The sequence below is a fragment of the Zingiber officinale genome, unplaced genomic scaffold (genome assembly GCF_018446385.1).
Source record: "Zingiber officinale cultivar Zhangliang unplaced genomic scaffold, Zo_v1.1 ctg242, whole genome shotgun sequence".
Lineage (NCBI taxonomy): Eukaryota > Viridiplantae > Streptophyta > Magnoliopsida > Zingiberales > Zingiberaceae > Zingiber > Zingiber officinale.
The window spans coordinates 256,950-273,302 of record NW_024589914.1 but is presented as its reverse complement, the minus strand read 5'-3'; the positions used below and the strand labels follow the sequence as shown (position 1 = coordinate 273,302).

At 50.1% G+C, this 16,353-nt stretch overlaps 1 protein-coding gene across 1 annotated transcript; it reads left to right on the top strand.

Moving 5' to 3' along the window:
* Positions 1-618: 618 nt before the first annotated feature.
* On the top strand, positions 619-3,191 carry LOC122037180. Its single transcript, XM_042596645.1, has 6 exons — positions 619-904; positions 1,148-1,243; positions 1,311-2,080; positions 2,167-2,407; positions 2,480-2,793; positions 2,883-3,191. Exons 1-6 carry the CDS (start codon positions 619-621, stop codon positions 3,189-3,191), a joined length of 2,016 nt encoding a protein of 671 aa, XP_042452579.1.
* Positions 3,192-16,353: the final 13,162 nt, after the last annotated feature.

Sequence of the window (16,353 nt, the reverse complement as noted above, 5' to 3'; positions counted from 1 at the left end):
GCATATCATGCATAGTATAGGATGGGCGGGAGGAACATGAACCTTATTCGCCCCGCGCATGCAACGCTCTAGCTTGTGGGAGCTTCGCGTGCCTTTGCATGCTGGTGTGGTTAACGAACCGACCTGGGGGCTGTCTCCACTGAGATGCTTGCCTAGCTACTCCGAGTAAGCAACTCCCTTGACTGCCAACCCGTGCCTTCCTAACCTCCGCTGATCAGCCCTGTTCCCTGCGCGCCCCCTACTGGATTGCCTGGCCCTTGCAGCTCTGTAAAATCTCCCACTCGACCTTACCGAGGGATGCCTCTTTTTTAGAGCCACACCTTGTCATGATTACTCCGCCGCGCCTATCTTTAATAGGTTCATTCTTATGCTGACACCTGTCCGTTGCATTTATGGTCCACGCTTCCTGACGTCAGTTTCCATACCTTTTTCGTACGCCTCCGTGCTTACTTCCCTTTAGACGGCGTGGGGCGGGTTACCCAAATCCTCCGTGCTCGTCCTTGTTAGTGCAACTTGCCATCTTACGGCCTGAGCTCGCGACCCCTCTGCCCTTCTGATCGTTCCTGGCTTGTGATCCTTCTCGCCTCCAACCTTCTTGCTTGCTTCTTCCTCGCGACGATGGATGGTAAGGACCTCCCCTGGTATTCATGCTATCTTTCGGATTTGGACCACCGTGACCTGTCGATATTACAATCCCTTCTGCAATTGGATTCCTCATATGAGCTTCGACTCCCATCACCCAATGAACATCCTTCGTCTCCTCCTGAAGGCTGTATCACTGTCTTTAGAGATCAGATTATGGGCGGTCTTCGCTTTCCTTTGCACCCCTTTATTTCAGACATCGGCGTCTCCCAGTTTGCTCCCAATGTATTTCGAGCTATCTGTGGAACCGTCATCTTATGCCGTATCTATCGAATTTCCTTGACGCCTCACCTATTCCAGCACTTCTACTCTTTCCGGCGAGCCGAGGCGGGGATATTCAACGTTCAGGCCAAGCCGGACTTTAAGTTCTTTGACGGCCTACCTTCTTCCAATAAGGGCTGGAGGTCCCGCTTTTTCTTTCTTAAACCGCCTTCCCCCTTGGCCGGGTCTTCTCAGTGGCGCCCCCTCCCGGCTTTCCCCCACATGTTCATGAACCTGCTTGCAGTTGGTGTTCTTGTTCGTTTGTCTGTGTTGATGCTGGAAGGCATTTTATACACCTTCGGTCTTAGTCCCGTCCCTGTAGAAATCGAAGCTCCCTTTGGTAAGCTGTCTATTCTTGCACGCCGCTCTTCGCTAACTGAGGTGCCTTTTCTTTTTTATTCTTGTAGTGGCTGCTATCCTCCGTTCCTTCGCCTGCCAAGAGACGCCCGCAGTTGCTGTCCTGGAAGCCCTGCATCAGGAGCTAACACCAGGCCTACCTTCTGATCCAGCTGCTGCCTTCGATCCTCAACTTCCAGCACCCCCGACCTCTGATGTTGTGATTGCCCCGCCGCTCGCAGTGCTACCTTCTCCCAGCGCTGCAGACCCAGCATTGTCCCACACCTCCGATCAACCTGCGACTGCTTCTTCGCCCACTAGACAGGCTCCTCCTCTTCGTCCTACTCTGCGGCTGCATGTGACGCGCAATAGCAAACGGACGGCCCCGGTCACCGCCACTTCTCCTCCACCTTCACAGCGCCAACGCGTGGTGATTCTTTCTTCCCCCTCCAAGTCTTCGGGCACGAGCTCGGCTCAGGAGACAAGTTTGGGCCAGGAACAGGCCTATGACCTGGAGGTGGCAGGCCCGCCGTCAGACCGACTTACTACGGCGCCACTCCAGAGCGTGCTACCTGCCCCGCCTTCACCTTCTGGTGGCCAACCCCTGGATTCGTTGACTCCTCCAGCCTCCTCCTCCCCGGACTGGGCCTTTAGGGCCCTCTGGAGGCTTCCTTCGGTGACTGACCCGGTGAACGTGCCGGCTGCTACCTCATCCCCTTTTTTTGGCAGGGTCGACTTCCACGGGGCCTTGGCCAACTCCTGGCAATCGGCTCATCGGCAGTTCTGGGAAAGCGAATACCCTCTGGAAGAGCTCGATCAGGTTGCTTGTTCTCTGGTCGCGGTGAGTCCCTTCTTCCCTTCTTTCCTTCTTCTGGGTGTGCGTGTGTGTTTCCATAACCTCCTTTCCCCTCCTATGGGCACTTGCAGACCTGCTCGGCGAGTCTGAGCGTAGTCCAACGAGCGGCCGAGCTAGAACGGGAGAATGTGGCCCTCAAGGCCCGTCTCCGAGAACTGGAACCCCCTTCATCTTCCGCAGCTCCTTCTGATCCCTCCCTGGAAGGCCTAGACTCCTGTCTGCATGCCGCCGGGGAATCAGCGGCCTCCGCCCGGGCCCTTTCTGACGCCGCATTCAACAAACTACGGGCATTGGAGGCGGCCTTAAAGGCGAGTGAGTCCTCCCTGGCCTCTGAAGTGGAACGCCGTCAAGCGGCGACCTCTGAACTGAAAAACTGAGAGGCAGAGTTGCTTGCCGTGGCCAATGCTGCTGTGGGTCGGGAAACCACCCTGCGAGCTCAGTGGGAAGCTTGCCAGGCCCAGCTTCAATCTTTGCAGGCGGAGCTTTCGCGGGCCCAGGAGGCAGTGTCTCAGGGCCAGAGTGCCCTGGCTGCAGCTCGCGCGGAGGCTACCCAGGACAAGGACGCCATAGCAGAGTACCTGGCGGGAGAGCTCGGGCGGCTAAAGGCCTACCGCTTGGCCTATGTTCGTTCTTCCTTTTTCCTTCAGAAGCTGGGGCGCTGGATGGTCGTGTTGCTGAGTTACGGGGCTGCTGGCGGGGTGAGACAAGCCTTCGAGCAAGGTTATTTAAGCACAACGCCCCCGCCACTTTCTTGGATACTGCTCGCCTGGCCCGGGAATTGCCGCAGGACACATTCCCCTCCTTCGAGGCGGATGACGGGCTCTTCTTCCAGGCTGCTCCTCCTCCTGCTGCCGCTCCAACCCCCGTAGAGGTGTCTCCCCAGGATCTTCCTGCCGCCATCCCCGAAGCTTCTGAAGCCCTTGCCCCTTCTCCTGCTGCCGCTCCAACCCCCGTAGAGGTGTCTTCCCAGGATCTTCCTGCAGCCATCCCCGAAGCTTCTGAAGCCCTTGCCCCTTCTCCTGCTGAACCAGCCGACCCGGCTTCCCCTCGGTCGGCTCCTGATAACCTGTCTCCTCCTTCTCCGAACGTAGTGTAACTAGAACTATGTTATGCCGCTTGCTTTTTGATGCGTTGCTACCGGCTCTTCTTTGGTGGTATTTGTGTAATTGTACTGACCTCGGCCTGCTTATCTCCGATTTCCCCTGCGATCCGACAACTGTGCCGCGCGTACTTGTAGCTTGTTTTCTTTGGGCAGTTGTTCGTTGGTTTCGGCCGAGCTCTGATGATCAGATTTCCCTTGTCTACTTTCCTTTGCTACGTGGCTTCTCCCCCCATCGCTGCCCTTCTACTGAGCTGGCCTGGGCCAAAGGCTACCTCGCGTGTCCGTGCGGCTCGCTGATTTGGCTTATCCGCCTTCTGGTGACCCCTCCGTACACTTTTGTCCTGTTTGAAACAATTTCCTAGGGGGGCGCTTCGTATATCGAGCCCTTGTTTTTTCCTTTAATGGCCCCTGGCTATCTTCTCGAAGCTCATCACAGAGCGTTCCTCGTCTACTCCAGACCCGGCATCTACCGTCCATTGTTAACTTACGAAAATGTCCTCCGCCCACCATACCTATAAGTATCATCTGACCCTTTCTTTCACCATCATAGTAGAGCACTTAAACGTCGCTGTCGCCGGCTAATTTCCTCTGAAACCCTGCGGCGATCAGTCCCTTCCCCTTCGGCGCTTCTTTGCGGTTGTCCTCTCCACCCTCTAAGGCGCTATCTTCTGCCATGGCCTCTCCTTCCTGGGTCTCTCTGTTGGCGGAGCATTTTCCAGGCGTTTCGAACTTCGCCGAGTTAGATTGGGATGACCTACGGTACACTTATGAAATCCCTGTTAGCTTCCGCCCTATCATCCCTACTGTTGCAAACCTTTACTTCGATCCTCCGCCGGGTTCGTGTACTTTCTTCACTGAGCAATTTGTGTCTGGCCTTCGTCTACCTCCACACCCTTTCCTATCTGGAGTGTGCCGCTACTTCAACATCCCCTTAGGTCAGTTAACTCCCGACTCCATAAAGATTTTATGTGGCTTCGTGATACTCTGTGAGGTTTGCGAAGTTTCCTGGTCTGCTCCCCTCTTTCACTGCTTCTTCGCCCTCGCTCGGCGTGCCGATGGTCTTTTTGACTTTCAAGCTCGCAGTCAAACTGCCTTTTTCTCCCGTCTTCCTTCTCCTCACGCCAACTGGAGGAAAAAATTCTTTTTTCTCCGGTTTCCCGAAGAGACAGACTGGCCTATGCGTTGGCAACCTGAACTTCCTCCGCCCCCGGCGTTGGAAGAGTTTCACATGGACCTCTCCTATGCTGTAGCGGCGACAAGAATGGAGCTTTGGCGCCTGGATCTGACGAGACTGCTATCTGAAGACATGCTTTCTTTTTTCCGGCTGAATCCCTCCTTCTCCGGGGCGCCGCGCTCATTAGGTAAATCCGCGTTTGGCTCTTCTCTCCTGCCTGACCCTTCGTGTCGGCGCCTACAGCTGAGGCCTTGCATCGTGCCTCGGAGGTTCTACCCGCCCCTAGTGATCTGGAAATAATGCGGCGTGGTCGAGTAATCTTGGAGAGGAGGCTACTCTCCCATCCTCCCACCTCTCCGGGGCAGCGCAGTCAACTTCCAACCCCGCCTCACACAAGCTTCTCCTTCTCCTGTTGCCCCGAGCCGGATCGGGTCGCGCCCAGCCGACCATCGAGCTAGGCGGGTCTTCGAGGAGCCCCCCGGGCCTCCGACGTGGTCGCGCGCTCTTCATCGTTCGGTCGAAACTTATCCGGTCGGGGCGCCTGCGGGGTGCTGCAGCCTCTTCACAGGGTCAGCCTCGATGGTCAGCCCCAACTTCAAAGACGGCGTCGAAGACCAGGTCTGACTTCTCGCAGACTCGATGCTGTTCCTTATCACCGCAGTGTTCCCTGCCGTCATCATGGCTGGCTCTAACATCATTTCCTCTTGTTATTGTTGCGTTATTTCCCTGGCAGCCTCCCCCAATCCCTACAGGGGAAGACCCTCTGCGTCTCGTTCTGCCCCCCTTCCTCAGGAGGAGGACAGCCCCGGTGAGCAACGTGGTACGGCATCAGGCGAGCCCACTCCCGAGCCGCCTCCTGCTCCTCCCGGCTCGGACGCAGGCCCTTCTCAACCTGCCCGCCATTGTTATAGGACCACTATCCCCTCTGAAGCAGCTCAGGCTCGACGACATGATGTCTCTACTAGCGTCTTGGCGATGAAAGCCTGCCTTGGCAGCTTGTGGGCAGAGAGCATGAATCAAATGGGTAGCTTGTCGCCCTTAGCTCAAATGGATAGGTTCTCGAAGTCTTGGGCTAAAGTAAGTACCTTGTTCCTTCTCCTGAATACGAGTTTGCTTTAACTGAGGGCTGTTATTCTTGGTCCAGACTCACGCAGAGTCCCTGGTGCTGAACCAATCCTTCCACACCCTCCACCATGAAAGCAAAGACCTCCGGGACAAAGTCTCTGAACTAGAGCTACAACTGAATGATCCCGATCAAGCCAGCCACACCTTGCGAGCCAAGATTCGAGCTCTAACCAACCAGACTGAGCGGCAAAAAAGGTCTCTGACGTAGGTCAGAGACGAGCTCCGAGCTGTGCGTGAAGAAAGAGCCGCACAAGAGGCGGGACATCAGCAACAGCTCGCCCCTCAAGTTGGGGAGACTCAGTCCCGCGATACCCTGCTGCGGGAGACGGCCACTAAGCTGGAGGTTCAGGCGCTAAGTTGGCAACCCAGACGAGCTGCAGGCCTTGAGGAGGAACTGTCTCGGTCTCGGGCGACTCTGACGGGAGTGTCTACCGCCTTGTCGTATCTGACTTCTCCTGAATTTCTATCCCAGGCTGGGGCACGCTTTGCTATGACCGTGCCATATACGGCGGCTGGAGTTATCAGGCAACTGAATGCGCAGGGCTTCTTGAGCTCCATCCCCGCAGCAGACTTCTTGAATCACAACCTAATCATCCAAGGCTTTCCGGATGAGATTTTTGCTCCTTTCAAATGATCTGTACTAGCCACTTAAACTGGGAAATCGTTACATGTACATATGTCTTTTCGAGTTTTCACTTGACTATCCTACTGCTTCCACGCCCCTCGTCTGATCCAGCCTACGTCCATAGAGCCAGCCCCCTCAAACTCGATAGGGCCGCAGGTAATTGGCACTCCAAGGTCGATCCAACTTCCTTCCTTGAGCGTCTTGTAAATAATAAGCTCCCGATGCCAATCTCTTGATAACCTTGTACGGTCCATCCCATTGAAGAGCCAACTTCGTCACTTCCCCTAAGGGCTTTATCTGCTTCCAGACCAGGTCACCTTCTCCGAAGAACCGAGGGATCACCTTCCTATTATAGTTCTGTCTCATCCTCTGTCTGTAGGCTTCCAACCTGACAGCTGTTTGCTCACGAATTTCGCTGATGAAATCCAGTTCAGCCAGCCGCCGCTCGGTGTTCTCTCCGTCGTACATCATCCTTCTTACAGAAGGTATCCCGACCTCCAGAGGAACCACCGCTTCATTACCATAGACTAGATGGAAGGGTATCAGACCTGTGCTCTCTCGGGGCGTCGTACGGTAGGCCCATAAAATTCCTGGGAGCTCGTCCACCCAGTTGCCCCCCATGTGATCCAGCTTGACTTTAAGCCTGCGTACTATCTCCCGATTGACTACCTCGGTCTGACCATTACTTTGAGGATGAGCCACTGAGGTGAAGGCCTGAGTTATGCCGAACCCCTTGCACCAATTCTGTATCCTGTGCCCCTGAAATTGTCTACCATTGTCTGACACCAACTTATGGGGTAAGCCAAATCTGCAAAAGATAGTTTCCATAGAGGCGGATCACGCATCTTGATGATTACGGCTGGGGCCCGCTACCCACTTGGAAGTAGTCTCTGCTACCAACAAGAAAGCGCCTGCGCCGTAGCCATGGGGAAAGGCCCGATATCCATACCCCATTGGTCGAAGGGCAAGAATCTTGTAGAAGTTCTCGGCACTCTGTGGGTGCATGGTGGGGCTCTCGGTACCGGCATGATAGACAGTATTCACCAACCTCTGTCGTCCTTACGCAGGTAGGCGAGAAATAACCCGAATACCTTCCGAGCGGCGTTCTTCCCCACGTGATTACCACGGCGACCAGATGTATCTCTTGAGGCCCGGTCCGCTTCCTCCATATTCGGGCACTTGGTAGAGTGCAGAAAAGACCTTTTGTGTGATCCCCAATCATTGCATAAGAGTGGGCTTGCCTTCTGATCATGCGCTTCCTCGGGGTTGGTGGGTATGGCTCCTTCTGAAGAAAGCTCATTGGCGCTCTCCAATCAATTACTTCTCCCGCGTTATTCAGTAAATCTATCCGGGCTACAAGGAAGGTCTGCGCTATAGATCGGTCGAGCGTCCATGTACTCAGGGAACTAGCCAATTTAGTCAACTCATCCGCTCTTTCATTTTCAGCTCTAGGAATCTTCGTGACTGTGACCTCCTTGAATTCTCCTTTCATCTTTTCATAAGCCTCCTTATAAACTTGCATCCTCTCTTATTCACCCCAAATTGCGGTTGTCTGCTGCGTTACCGGTGGGAATCGGAATATATGATGATCGGCTTGCCCACATGCCGGAGTTGCTTATGCACATTAGTAGAGCTTCATATTACGCCTCATTGTTGGTGGCTCGAAATTTAACACGACCAAGCGCATGATATCTCCACTGTGGGGATATGAGCGGTGCTCTCCCACTCCCAGATGGGTGGGGCAGGTCACGTGAATTTTCAGACCTCTTACGAGTCATTGGGTATACCGTAGGAAATCGCGCGAGCACTTTGATTGCGGTTCGAGGCGATATTGTATGTCATACTCCTAGCTCGGTTGCCCACTTGATAAGCCGACCGCCACTTCCACCTTGGTGAGCTCGGCCCATTGTCTTGTTCGTCAAGGCGGTAATGGGGTGCGCCAAATCTGATCGGAGGCGGAGCCATGAGAACAAGTCCATAGACCAACTTTTCCAGGGCCGTATACTGAGACTCGGCCCCCTTCAATAGATGGTGAAGAAATACACGGCGTTGTACATTATCCTGCTCCTTAACTAGCATGGCCCCCACGGCCTCGGGGTGGTGACAAGTAGACAAAGGGGCTCTCCCAACGAGCTTGAGCAGTGATGGCAAGACTCTGAATCTTGCTTGACTCTTGAAGGCTGTGTGCATTCTTCGTCCACGAAACTTGGCCGCTTTCACGAGCACTTTGAAGAAGGCGCCACTTTATCTGCAGATTTGGAGATAAATCGGGACAGGACTGTTATCCTGCTGCGTCTCCTTCAGATTCTGAGGGATCTGCATGTTCCGAAGTGCTTGCACCTTCTCAGGGTTGGCCTCTATCCCTCGTTCGGTCACCAGATAGCCCAGAAACTTCCCTCCTTTGGCCCCGAATAGACATTTCAAGGGATTCAGCTTCACCCCATATTGCCTCAGAGTCCCACAGGTTTCTTCTACATCTTTTATCAGACTGGACGCCAGAGGGGACTTGATCAGGATGTCATCAACATAAACCTCTACGTTCCGCCCGATCTGAGCCCGAAAGACTTTGTCCATCATCCTTTGGTAGGTAGCTCCAGCGTTCCTGAGTCCGAATGGCATGACGGTATAGCAGAAAGTACCGTCAGCCGTTATGAAGCTGACTTTCTCCTGGTCTTCCTGGGCTAAGGGTATTTGATGATATCCCTGATAAGCGTCCATCATGCATATCCTTTCACAACCAGCCGTTGAGTCCACCACCTGATCGATACGCGGGAGAGGATAACAGTCTTTGGGAGTGGCTTTGTTGAGGTCGCGAAAGTCTATGCACACCCTCCACTTGTTGTTTGGCTTCTTTACCAACACGACGTTAGAGAGCCAAGACGGGAATTGCACCTCTCGGACGTGTCCAGCCTTCAGGAGCTGCTCTACTTCAGCTCGGATAATTTTATTCTGCTCGGCAGGGAAGTTTCTCTTCTTCTGCTTGACTGGCTTAGCCTCGGGTATAATATGCAATTTGTGCTCGGCTACTTCTGGTCTGACCCCGGGAAACTCCTCTAGCGACCAAGCAAAGACGTCTCGGTTGCGGCTCAAACATTGATCAGCTCCGCTTTAAGCTCGGGAGGTAAGTCCTTGGCGATCTGGTGATGCTCTCGATCTGTCGAGGTGTAGGTGGACCTCCTCCCAAGAGATCGATTCTTGATGTAGGCGGTGGTTCCTCTTGGATAGCGTGTACTCCCCATCTTGCGTCCTCCGGCTTTTGCGCGCCTCTACTCGGACCATGTCTATGTAGCGATTCTGAGGCGCTTTACGCTCCCCTTGACCTCTCAGAGCACTGCTCGCCGGCCAGAACTTGATCTTACGGTGAAGGTGGAGATGGCGGCCGGAACTCATGCGGTGGCCTTCCCGAGATAACGTTGGAGGAGGCGAATCCACCACAATGAAAGTGCTCCTCGCGTGCGCCATGGCTCGGTGCCCATGGAAATGGCCGACAGTCGACCCATGGGTTTGACTTCATTACTGTAAATCCATACAAGGAAGTGGTTGAGGTTGGAGCTCATGGCGTCGTCTGCATCTCCTCAAGCGACCTTGAATAAAATGTTGGTGAGCTCCGGTATCCACAAAGGCCGAGCCACTCGGCTATGTAATGCACCACGATTATGAGGCATCATCGTGGGCGACTCTAAACCCTCAGTCTTGGGGCCGGCGAGGGCGGGGCGGATGCTGCTCGTGGCTGCATCCTCGACCCCACATATAGTCATGGGCTATGTGCTTCGTGCGGCACGAGTCTCCGTCGGTGGGCCTCACGAAATCATACCAATCTCTCGCACTACGTTGCCCGTTATCGAGTTCTCGGCGTCTCTTGGTCTTGGCAGGGGGCCACTTAGTTAGGTGGGCCCGCTAGGTCGGGCAGACTGCAAAACAGTCAGTGCAGCCGTTCTTCCTCCATTCTACGTATTTGGGCGCCCGGTGCCGAGGCAAGCCTTGCTCCATGGCTCGCTGGAATCCGGGCGGTGGGCGATTCTTGAGATCGTGTGTCATGGACCGATGATATGTGCAATATGGTGCTCCCCTGGTCCAGCACTGGCGCTTGTATGGCGGCGACTCGCGGAGTTGGCTGGCTCCCAAGTGGCGGAGGCGAGGCACAGGTTGAATCTTTTGGAAGGGTGAAATTTGGTTGTGGTGCTCTTCTTCGGTCGGTTGCACAGTGCCACCGTCTTCGGCTTTTGCTGCGACTGCGCTTCTTCCACTTTGATGTAGCATGAAGCTTTCTCTACCATATCGTCAAAACTCGGCGGGGTTTTTGATGAGATCCTGAAGAATTCCTCTTCTGTAATCCGTGGGAGAAGGCACTCATCGATATCTCGGTGGCGGAGGGGCGTCGTTGGCTACTGGTAGAATCGATTGATGTAGCTTGAGGCTCGATTGACTCACCTTGGGAGCAAAAGGATGGTCGGTTTTTGGTACTTCATTGCTTGGCGGCAGCGGGGAAGGCGTTTGAAGTCCACAGGCGGTGATGGATTCGGGGCAATCCATGAACCACTTTCGCCGATCGGGCGAGTGTGCAGGAAGACTCGGCATTTGACGGCATCGCTATATTGATACAATATAGCCGCGTTCTTGAACTTTCTCAGATGCTCTTCTGGGTCCTTGCTCCCATCATATTCTCCAATGTTTGTGGCTCGGTAACCCCTTGGCAGGCTTTCTTTCAAGATCTGGGCAGAGAAAGGTACCTTATCGTCAGGATCTTCGGGCAGATCTTCAGCCATGATCACGACCTTCCCCTTTCCTGAATCCCGAGGCGGGTGTAGAGAGCTTTCCGCCACTGAGGCTGGCGGCTCCTCCTTCTTTGGACTACGCCCGCGAGGTCCGGACCGATGATAATCGTGGCGGGGCTCCCGGAATGAAGCACGCGGAAGTTCTTCCGGCTGCTTCCTCTTTGAACTCCTGTCGGAAGCGGGAGCTAGTTCTTTGGATGCCTCAGGGGCTAGGCGAGGTCGTGAAACTGTGCCTTGTCTTTCAGAGGCGGCCTGCTTCCTAACCTCCTTGAAAAGCTCGTACTCCCCCGCAGTCATAGTTACGTTGATCCTCCGGCTAGAGCTTCGACCGGAGTCCTCCATCTTCACGCTCCGGAACAGGTTCTTGTGTTCCCACAGACGGCGCCAAATTTGATCCCGTCCGGAAGCTGAGTCGGACGGAGGCCGGTCGCGGTGGACTGGGCGTTGACGGAAAGTCGCGGGCGGTGCAGGCTCCCCACGGGTGGCTGATGCGGCTGCAGGACCCTGCGCACACTCAGACGATCCCCCCCTCTCACGTTAGAGACCAAAACCCAGGGAAAAAGTCCCCGGATCAGGCCCTCCGATTCATTGTGTCCTTTTTTCCCCAGTTAGCACAGAGCCTCCAACTCGCAGACCTGCAACCCTAACTGTCTAGACATAGCTACGCTGATCTTCAACCCGCATCCTGCGCTTTGTACTTCCTGGCCCTCAACCGCAGGTCTGTAGCTCGGGCTGCTTCTGATCAGCTCTGCCGCTTCCGACCCATTGGCCTATACTTCCAGTTCTTGGCCTCTGCTTAGCTCTGCCGATACCGACTTGCATCCTGCGCTTTGTACTTCCTGGCCCTCAACCGCAGGTCTGTAGCTCGGGCTGACTCCGCTCAGCTCTGCCGATCCTGACCGGCCTCTGTGCTCTGTATTTCCGGGCCCTCTACTGCAGGCCTGTGGATCGAGCTGACTCCGCTCAGCTCTGCCGATCCTGACCGGCCTATGTGCTCTGTATTTCCGGGCCCTCTACTGCAGGCCTGTGGATCGAGTTGACTCCGCTCAGCTCTGCCGATCCCAACCCGCTTCTGCCTATGCTGAGCCCTGACTGCCCTGTCAGCCTGCCTTTTTGACCGCCAAGTCGCCATGACTATTGACCGCCACCTCCTCGTGACTTTTGACCGCCACATAGCCTGGACTTTTCTAATCCTTTCCTCTTGGACCCCTCCATCACTAACCGTATCAATAAGAAATCATTTTCATATTATTATTGATCATCATCTCTAAAGTTATTTAATTATTAGAAAGGAGATATTAATATTGAATCAAACTAAGCCCTACAGGTGAATAACGTATTTGAAGAGTTTTTAAATTTAAATCATTTTTATTATAGTTTTTTAAATCAAAAGAAATAAATATTTTGAAATATACAGTTACAAAAAAATATTAATCAGCCTTGTAATTTAGGTAGTAGGTCGATTCTAGGGTAAAATGATCACCTATATATTATAGTATTGTACCTGAAGCCAAATTCTTTAGTTTAAAGGTCCAATTTAAACTTTAATGCTTTGTTTACTGTGAAGTTGAATTTAAAAAAAAGGAAAGAATTTATGGTGGAAAAAAAAATTTAAGAAAAAGAAAAAGAGAAGAGGGGAAAGGAGGAAAAAGGAGAAAGAAGATGGTGTATTTTAACCGGACGAGTAATCATTTGCTTGTGGTATAATAGAGGTGGTTCATAGTCAAAGGGCTACTCACATTCATAGGAGAGGCCAGGGGTAAAGGTAAGTGTTAGCTTAGTTGGGCTTTATTCTGAGATCAACTCGAAACTCTTTTTTATATATATCTAATTTCTATCATCGACTAATTAGTTTAAATCCCCAAATCAAATTTTGTGATCAATCCTAAATTCCTAAATTCAAATTTTGATCCCATCGTATGACATAGAGAATAATTTTTATTGTCCACTAGGACATAGTTCAAAGTATTATGACATATATTTACGTCTCTTATTGGCAAAAAGAATGAGACGTCATCATCCTAGCAGTCTAAGAAATATCCACTTATATTTTCCACAATATCTCTAGATTTTAAATAGATATTACGACAATACTTCTGTTGTTATCTATTTAATATATATTGTATCATAATTTTTTTCTTATATTTATTTCTCTATAAAATACAATAAAAATTAGATAGGCAGAATGAATCTATTTTGCATTCATATGGATTTAAGAATACTATGCTTTAGATTCATTGTTCCATCAATCCAATTCCTAGAGCCATCTTTTGATTGTTTGACAACGAATTTGTAATAAGAACAAATTCGTGCGCCAACTTTTACATTATTTTAGAGTGTCACGTAGGGACATATTTAGAACAATTGAACATGATCATAGATAGATTGCTATAGCTAAGAGCGTCTAATGCTAGTGAAAATGGTTTGCAATAAATTAGTAATATTTATTGGAAGCATAAAAGAAGAACCTTTTCAAATGCTAGAGAAAATGGTTTGCAATAAATAATTAGTAATATTTATTGGAAGCACGAGGAAGAACATTTTTTTTTAGATATACAAGATCTGATATTCTTGAAAACACTATGTATGTATACTAGAATTCAACATCGACTTATATTTTATATGCTATAGTGATTATATATGGTTTGTAACAAATTTAAAAAAGAAATATCGATAACGCTCTTATAAAAAAAAAGATTAATTAGGTTGGGTAACGTCGCGCCTGGGGTGACCGGCTCGATCCCACGGAAGTTTCCCACCAGCCACCAGGGTAAATCGAAAAGTGCACGTGGTGGTCAGCCCAGAAGCCAAACATCTTTTGATTACGCCCCCCATTTGAAGGAAAAATTCCTACAAATACGTCGTAGCTGGGGTTCAAACTGCGGGTGCTTGGGAGACAACCTGAATATCCTACCACGGTACCATGACCCCGGGGACGATAACACTTTTATACACACTATATACAAGGAGGATTTGAGCTTATTCAAGGCTCATAGTATATGTATAATTAAATTAACTTATACATTAATTAGGAAGTTTCAGACTTCTAAGGTGTCAATTATAGTCTTCTCATAAATCTACAAATTAAAATTAATTAGAACAAAAGAACAGATCCTTTAATTTTTTTTTACCCAAGATTATAATAAAGAACAGATCCTTAACCTTGAAAATTCAATCTTTCTTGATAATTTTTCTAAAAATCATGCTATCTATGTATCCATACGCATTGACCAGGAAAAGCCTTTTTTGTTCTCAGTACTATTTATTTTATAATATTAACCACGAAAAATACGAACCTGACTAATTAGTTAAAGCTCCTGGTCTAACTAATTTACACGTTGACCAAGTGTGCTGCCTCGAAATCAAGAAATCAACGGGCCACAACATCCTTAACGGGCATCGTCTCCTCCGAGCTCGGCGCCCACGCCCTGTCGATAGCGTCGCTGCACGATTGCGCCAGCACCGTCAACCCAAACGCAATCTCACTAAGCCTTGACCTCTCCCGCGTGCACGCCATCACCATGGCCGCTACCGTCACCGCGCCATCCGCGCGCTAGATATACAACCCCTTCAACTTCAGGTCCATCCACGTCCTCAGGTGCACCCCTTCTCCTCCACCCCCAACACCGCCCTCCCAACACCGCCCTCATCTCTTTCCACATAATGCCCCCCGCCTCCCTTCCTTCCCGACAGTAGCACCCCCAAGTCGAACATGTCCACCGACGGTTGCAGCAGCCTTGCCCACTCTCACCAGCTTCACCTTGGAGAAGTTCAATATCTTGGCGTTTTAGTACACGTCCAGCAGCACATGTTGGCGAACAATTTATCATGGGAGATTTTTGGGACTTTAACCGAATTTAAATATATAAATATAAATTCAACTTATTTATTGTAATGATCTGAGTTGATAATCTTATATTGTCAACAGAAACTGATGTCTACAAGTGTCGAATGCAGATTTCCAAGTGGCCGAATGTGTAAGGTCTCCCAAGTGATTATTTGAGGAATTTAATTAAAAATAACAATAATAAACTAAGGTCTCACGAGCCTCGAGAAAGAAATTTATTTACTAAATTTTCTACAAATTATAGGGTTTTTTTTCAAGATTTAAAAATGAATTAGAAAGCCACATTTTAAGAGGATAGAATAATTAAGCTTGAGGTAAGTATATGATACCCAATTAAACTAAGAGTTGATTAACTCTAATTAACCAAAGTTGAAGCTATAATTAAGCTAGGTATAAAGCACCCTTACCTAGGTTCGGTGGTTCCTTCTCCTCACAACCCTAAATCGCCACCACCTACCCACTAATCTCCTCCGCTGATTACGATGGAGCTCTTCCCCGCGACGCACATTACGATCGGACGTCGGGACCTTTAGCTACTTCATCGACGGTGCAATAACACTGGGCGAGGACTGCCGACGGCGATACAAGGGAGAGAAAGGCAAGTTCATATCCTTATGATTGTGTGAGATCCGTGAGGTAAGGGGGTAAGAACTTAGAAGGTGTGATATGTTCATCTATGTGATCGGATCGGTGGGGTGGTTTGCGATTGGTTTCTTCTATCCTGTAGAGATTCGATTTAGCTTGAGGTTTCGTTATGGTTCTTGCTTGGTTTGCATTGTTTCTAGATTTTGCCAGTGCATTCTGTTTTTGGATGGAGCTCGATTTTCTTTGAAGTGTTCTTCTCATGGTTCTTGTGGTGTTCGATTGGCTGTTGATGAGTTTGGATTCGTTTTCTCATGTGTTGTTGATGTTTCAAGTTTTCTGTGTGGCACTTACTTGTTTAAATGCTTGACTGAGATGCTAATTGGTGGAATAAGTTGTGATTTGAGCTTCCGGTGAAGTTCTAGATTCGGTTTGAGGCTCCTGTGATGTCTTCGAATTGATTTTGTGATTTCTGGGAGGTTCTTGCTTTGGAGTTTCAATCTCCGAGATGTTCTTGACAAATGGTGGCTCGATCAAATTTCTGCAAGGATTTGAGGCTTTTGATTGAAGATGCTCTTGTTCTTCCTACCATCCTTGGATTTTAGGACAGATAATTAGATTTTTGATTTATCGTAGAGTTGTATAGATTTAACTCGATATCGTTCTGCTTCTGTATGGATTTAATTGAGGATGTTCTATTTTTGGGTTAAGCGGTGGATTTGTAATTTGTTTGGTGTCCTGAGTTTCCTTCCGACAATCAGTGATTGTGGTGTTCTTGAGTTTCTTTTGAGAACGGTGATTTTGTGGTTTTGTTTTCCGAATAGATGTGGATTTGGTTTGGATTCAATTCAAGTTTATTTTGCATCTCTGTAAGATTGGATTGGTGTTTGAATTGGTGACTTTGGGATTGATCAAGTTCTCGATCAGATTATTTTTCTTTAATTGGTTAGCTTTGTTGAACTTGGGGTGTTAGTGACTTGGGATTTGGTCAGTTTTGGTTGTTTTGCTTGGAAATCGAATCAATGGTT